The following is a 6,421-nucleotide window of genomic DNA, read 5'->3' as shown; positions in this document are numbered from 1 at the left end:
TGAATGCACTCCACTGTACCGCTCCAAACCGCGTTACCACGGGTCACTCATATTACAGCCCACTTGCCCACAAGAATTGCAGACAATCTGTGTGTGCTTGTGTGTTTGTGTGCCTTGGACAAGGTCAGACAGGCCCATACCGTGCACCCCTGAAGATGCTTCACTCCTAGCGACGCGAAGTAAATGAAGACCGACACTCACAGACCCACACCGGCGTGCGCTCATCCCCTACCCGTTTCTTGCCACCGTTTAGGTGGTGTACCTGTGAGGTGGCGGGGCGATACGGGCGCGTGGCGAATAACCCATCAGGTGGCGCTGATACGGATGCTCACCCTCGGGCAGGCAAAAACGAGGGTAGCAGCATGTTTGGCTGTGGCATAAGCAGGATTGCATGGGGCCACCCCGCTGCTGAGCATGAGATGCGGCAGGCCCCCTGACCAGAGCGCCACGCGCCAAACTCACAGGACGTCCTCCCAGGGGTGGCGGTACAGGGGCTCCTGTTCGTAGGCACGTCAGGGGCGGGCGAGGCAGGTTCAGCGGGAGCGCCGGGAGTGTGTATAAACCCCATACGTGCAACGCCCCATGCAACGAGCGACGCTGCAGTTGACGGCTTGCACGCGCAGTATGGCTTGCGGCGCGCCCAATGGTCACCCATGTGGCTAAACCCTGCCTTCGACGCCCGTCAACGGATGCCTGGACTAAAACCCCTCGCCCCCCTTGCCCCGCGCGGGGGCCACGGCCGCAGGTCCTCGCCTGCAGCCGCTTCTGGTCCAGGGCGTGGCCGATGAGGCCGATGGAGCGTGCCAGCACGAACAGGCCGTTGAGGTAGCCGATGGAGATCACATCATCCATCTCCTTCTGGGTGAACGCGCCGCTGGGGCACCGAGCCAGGAGGCGGCGGCGGGGGGCGGGGCAAAGCAAGGCCGCACGCGGGCCAAGTCAGGGTCGGCGCCGGGGGAGGTGTGCGGCAAAAAAAAAGGTGCAGCAGGCGCGAGGGGTTACGAATCCCTCAGTCGCTGGGGCTGCGCAACGGGCCAAACCCCTGCAGAGCTGGGCCCCAGGCCCCGCCAGACCTTGAGGACAGCAGGTCGAGGAAGAGGGCCCCGATGCAGCCGTCCACGTTGAGCACCAGGTTGGCGGCCTTGCCCAGGGTGTACTCCTCCACGGTGAGGGCGTAGGCCAGGTAGCGCGTGGCCGGGAAGAACTGGCGGCGGGGGGATCAGGGGGGCGGGGAAGGAGGGAACCTCACAAGATTTCCAGGTGCTTTCCGTCTCAGATGGTCATGCCAGCGCAAAACTCAAGAATAATGGCAAGGCGTGCGAGCGGGTGCGAGGGCAGAGGCGCGTTTGGCAGTCTGCAAGGGGGGTGCAGGGGCCCTGTTCATGGGCGGGCATGGGATGTGCCAGTGGAGGCAGTGCCAATGTAACAGCAGATGCATGCGTAATGCAGTCCAACTGGATATTGCCGGCTCTGGCAACCTCCAGGAAGATTTCGTGGGTGGGTGCAGCAAGATAAGTCACATACACGCAGGCGTCAGCCCCAGCTGAGTCGCGATTGACCAAGCAACTGTGCATGAGCATTTGCTTACAGTCCAAGCCCATGCCATTTCACCCTTTGAAAGAAACATCAACTGCGTGCGCGCACGCCGACACGCCCACACGCATCTGCACCCAATCACACACATGCGCATGCGCACGGACGCACGGCTCGCACCTATACAGCTACGCCCACTCTGCGCTCCCCCGCGCCACCCAGCCAAAACACATCACAGCGCCCCCCCATCCAAGGCGCAGCGCCCGCCCACCTTGCGCGCGTAGTTTTGCAGCAGCTCCACGCGCTTGTCGCGGTTGTCCTTGCTCTTGATGCGGTGGCCGATGCCCGGCACGCGCTTGCCCTGCTTCTTCAGGCCCTCCACGAACGTGGGCGCGTCCAGGCCCTGCTCCACCGCGACCTGGTGTGTGTGTGTGTGTGTGTGTGTGTGTGTGTGTGTGTGTGTGTGTCTGCGTGCACATACACAGGTGCAGAGTGGGCCGACATAAAGAGCCTGCAGAGCAGAGAGTTGTCCCCGGCGGGCGGGAGCACCTTGAAGCACCGCGCCGCGTCGTCGATGGCGCCGCCGAACCGCGGGCCGATGGTGAGCAGGCCGCTGACGAGGCAGGACACGAGGTCCTTGCCGGCGCGCGACGTCACGATGGCGTTGTGGGCGCCGCTGACGCAGGGGCCGTGGTCGGCGCACAGCATGACGCACATTTCCATGAACTTGGTGGCGTACCTGGGGTGTGGGGGTGGGGGTGCGGAACGAGGTCCGGGGTGGAAGTGAGTGTTTCAAGGAGGGGATAAGGACGGGGTTTTGGGGGTGGGAGGCAGGGGTGATTGGGTTGATGGCAGGACGACAAACGGCACCATAAGGTTAGTAGAGCAGCCAGGGTCCCGGCCGCATGCTGGTGGCGCGAGCTTGTGCACGCAACGGGCTGATGGGCGCTGGAACAGGGCGGGCAAGCGTGGGGGTGGGTTCGACAAGCGAAGATCCCTGGTGTAGCAGCCACCAAAAGGTGCCAAGGCCGTGCTAGCGAGCTCCTCATGTGCCAAGACCCCAGCCCCTTGCTAGATGCACGCCCCATGAGATCCTGGCACCAAGCATCGCAAACGCCCACTTTGGCAGCTTGCGCTTGAACCAGAGCAGCGCCAGCACGTCCCCAACCCCATAGTCCGAGGTGATGAGCTCGCTCATAGTGACACCGTAGTAGGTGGGCTCCTCCCCGCGGTCATCACAGATTGTTGACACCACGTGGGTCGGCGCGCGCACCTGCACCGCGGCGGCGGTCAGGTGGGGCAGGCCCGTGCCGTTCAGGTTGGGGCAGTGCGGCGCGAGACCCCAGGAAGCATGGCTGGCCGGTTGGGGCCCCAGCCCGCACCTTGCCAGCCTTGGTGGCCGCATCCAGGTCCATTGGGATGGTGGGCACGTCCACGTCCGCCGCGGGAGTAATCACGCCCTCGTCAACCAGCCTGCGGGGGCGACGGCGGCGGGCATGGTGCCTTCACGTGCTGGCCAAAGCGGTGCCCCATATTGTGATGGTTGCGGGAGACGAGCTGGCGCTGTTGCTGTGGTGCCGCAAGCTGGCCTGCCACAATGCACGAAAGGCACCTGCATACATATCACATAGCCACAGGTGAATGCGCGCATACACATTTGCACGACACACACATACATTGACACGCCGCACACGCGCACGCACACACACACACACACACACACACACACACACACACACACACACACACACACTCACAAACTTGAACCACACACGTGCCTGGTGTAGGTCGCCTTGATAGCGCCCTCAAAGCCCTCAAAAGAGTCCGGCACCTCAGCGCCCGCCTCGCGCAGCGCCGCGTTCTTAGCCTGCGCAGACTCGGTGTCGCCGCCGCTGCGCGCGCCAGCGTGGCCGAACTGCACCTCGCTCTTGAAGAGCTTGGCGCAGGTGCCGCTGACCCAGGCCACCACCGGCTTGGTCACCTGCCGTCCAAAGGCAGCGATTGCACGCCGGGCAGCACCGGGGTTGTTTTCAGCAGGGGCCTCTTCGACGGCGATTCAACACACCAAATTGGGGAGGGCATGGCCGCTATGACCAGGCCGCAAAAAAGACAGGGGGGAGCGCGGGCTGGAGGCAGTCTGCCTTAAGGCTGGCGCCGCACCTTGCCGGCTTTGAGGGCGTCGACCAGAGAGTACTCGTCCTGCCCCCCCAGCTCTCCCAGCACCACAATCATCTTGATCTGGGGGATGTTCTGGTAGCGGATGCAGTGGTCTGACAGCGTGCTGCCTGGGAACGAGTCGCCGCCGATGGCGATGCCTGGGCAGGGGGGATGGCGCAGCAGAGGCACATCGATGGGGCCTCGGCCAAGGTAGATGACGTGCAAGAAAATAGTTGGGCTTGGTCAGCTGTCCAAGCACGCATGCAGTCTGCAGGCTGCAAGGACGGCCACTCCACCAGGCACATGGCCTTGCAGGGGGGCAGAGAGAGGCATGCCCATGCAGAGGAAAACATTCAGAATTGTTGTCAAAGCAGGAGGCTCACCTTCGTACAGGCCGTCTGTCGCGCGTGACAGCACATTGTATAGCTCGTTGCTCATGCCGCCGCTCTTCGACACAAAGCCCACAGACCCAGGGCGGTACAGCTTGCAGGCGATGATGTTGTCCAGGGTGCCCGCCGTGTCGCCGATGCGGAACGCGCCGGCCTTGGCGGCGTCGTGGTTGTGGCAAGCGAGGGTCGAGGCGGATCAAGTGGGTTTGCATGGTGAACGTGAATCCAGAGGCTTCTGCAGTGAGTGGGGCTTGGTGCAGGTCGATGCGCACTTGCCGCCACCTCAGTAGGATTTGCACCTGACTTGCGGGCTGCAGGAGGTGTGGCGCGCCACGCCATGTCCTGCTCTTCAACCCAAACATCACACCTGCGCCCTGCTGCCCGCAGCTGCCCAGCTGCTCGGGCACCCACCTGCACGCCGCCGACGGTGGCCGGCCCGATGAGGACCTTGTTGTTGGCGCGCGCGTAGGCGATCAGCTGCTTGGCGTTCTTCTCGGGGACGCCCTCTGCGATGACGGCAACAACCTTGATGGTCGCCTGCTCCAGCGCCTCCATTGACGACTCGAACGCGCTGGGGTGCGGGCGCAGCAATTTGTTGTCGGGGGTGGAGCGCCCGCGGGGCTTGGGGACGGTTGCATGGGTGCAGAAAGGATTGCCGGGGCGGCTGAGTGTGGGGTGTGCTGCTGCGGGTCTGCAGCCGCGAGCGCTGCATGTCGCCGCATGCGCTGCATGCACGGGCACGCGGGATCTGCGCACCTGCGGAAGGAGGCATAGTTGACAAACACGTCTGCCATGGGGTGCTTGCGCGCCGCTGCGGCCGTGCTGCATTGCAGGAGGGCGTCGAGGAGCGCAAGAGCGGGGGATTGGGGAGGTCGATCGGTGGGCAATAACAAGTCGCTGGCATCTGGCATGTGGCATGCGTCTTTCTGCAGCACTAATATCAGGACTCTAAAGCCATGGCACACGCATGTGACAGCACCGCCAACGGCCGCAACGGCATGTCGCCCATGTGCCCTGACGCTGTCCCCACCTGGGGTACATGGGGATTGCAATCTCCTCGCTGCCGAAGAACAGCTTTTGAAAGCCGGTGGATCCCGGCTGCACTATGCATGCCACTGAGGGCGTCTTGCGGCCTGCGGAGCACATGGAGGGTGCAGCAGGTGGGCTGTGCGCCCGTGTGGCGCAACCGGCAGAACCTCGCACTTCAGCATCGGATACGGCGCCTATTCAGTGTCTATATCAAGTAGATACCAAGTCTAATGCACTCCACGCACACGCACCGCACAGAAAGTCGAAATCGAGCATGCGCTGCACTGGCTTCTGCTTGAAGTTGAAGAAGATAGACTGCGTGTCCTTAGAGAAGAGCTGTCCCAGGCCTGAAGACGTCATGGTTGCGATCCTGGCCAGGCCAGGCGCGGAAGCAGAGCTCTGGGAGCAAAACACCCCGAGATGAGATCACCTGCCCTGAGGAGCCTTTGATGACTCTGTCGATGCGCTCGATTACAAGTGCAATTATACATACGAGGCACCGGTGGTGTGAGGACCTTGGTTGGGATTCCGCTCCAAAAAGGCACTCGGAGTGCGTGCTGTGCTGCTCGTAGCACGAGGCGTTCCGACCTCAACGAGATCGGGTCCAATGTTTCTCGATCTCGGCTGCTTATATCTACGTCATAACGCCTGCATCCACCTTCCCAGTGGTGATCTGCTTGTTCGCCCTGCCCACGGCCCTGCTTGTGGCCTTCACACAGCGAGCGGTCCGCGATCTTCGAGCAAGATATCTTGTTTGTAAAGCTCTTGTCCCTGCTGAGACATGCCGCACCCGCTGAAAAAGCTCCGCTGAGGGTCCCTGCTGGCTCAGCAGCCCAAGCGGCCTTCCAGCATACTGGAACAACGGTTTCGGGGGCCTTCTGAGGGTCTAGAGCCCCTGTCTCAGGCGGAAGCCCTGCCTGCACGCCAAGCGCGCGGGCACAGCGCTTGGCGTGCACAGCGCGGGCGTGCACAGCGCTTGGCGTGCACAGCGCGCCCCCAGCACAGGGCGCGATTGCGATGTCCGCGGCCATGGCGGCCCCCCGCAAGCCCCCATTTGAATCCGACCCGTTGAGCGCGTCCGGTGGGCATGCTGACGCCGCGGCCTTCGAGCTGCGCATGTCCCAGCCGCTGTCCCAGTCTCAGGACCTTGTTCGAGCCTTCGAGCTGGCAGAGCCGCTGAACCTCACGCCGCTCAGCCAGGGCATTACGGACGCCAACGGAGGCGACTTCCCCGCGACCCAGTCCCAGCCGCAGGCCAGCCAGCCCCTCGTCGCCGACCGTGCGCCGCCGCTCGCGGCCGGCGCGGCTAGCGC

At 63.4% G+C, this 6,421-nt stretch overlaps 2 protein-coding genes across 2 annotated transcripts in view; one reads left to right on the top strand and one right to left on the bottom strand.

Annotated features, from left to right (window-relative positions):
- Positions 1–249: 249 nt before the first annotated feature.
- On the bottom strand, positions 250–5,468 carry MNEG_2323 (ATP citrate (pro-S)-lyase; the record flags this gene model as incomplete). Its single annotated transcript, XM_014049203.1, has 15 exons — positions 250–262; positions 463–497; positions 706–874; positions 1,074–1,204; positions 1,805–1,951; positions 2,083–2,272; positions 2,655–2,806; positions 2,916–3,006; positions 3,306–3,514; positions 3,694–3,848; positions 4,074–4,233; positions 4,491–4,650; positions 4,836–4,901; positions 5,110–5,212; positions 5,360–5,468. The coding sequence occupies 15 exons, from the start codon at positions 5,466–5,468 to the stop codon at positions 250–252; spliced, it is 1,890 nt and encodes a 629-aa protein (XP_013904657.1).
- A 669-nt stretch (positions 5,469–6,137) lies between these two features.
- Positions 6,138–6,421, top strand: part of MNEG_2322 (hypothetical protein) — a gene marked incomplete at both ends in the record, with an annotated part of 3,659 nt that continues 3,375 nt past the window's right edge. The window contains one exon of the mRNA XM_014049202.1: positions 6,138–6,387. Within this exon, the coding sequence (XP_013904656.1) occupies positions 6,138–6,387 (250 nt within the window). The remainder of the gene's footprint in view (positions 6,388–6,421) is intronic.

The sequence above is a fragment of the Monoraphidium neglectum genome (genome assembly GCF_000611645.1).
Source record: "Monoraphidium neglectum strain SAG 48.87 unplaced genomic scaffold scaffold00259, whole genome shotgun sequence".
Lineage (NCBI taxonomy): Eukaryota > Viridiplantae > Chlorophyta > Chlorophyceae > Sphaeropleales > Selenastraceae > Monoraphidium > Monoraphidium neglectum.
Note: the sequence above shows the minus strand (reverse complement) of the source record. Positions and strands in the feature narration are given on the sequence as shown.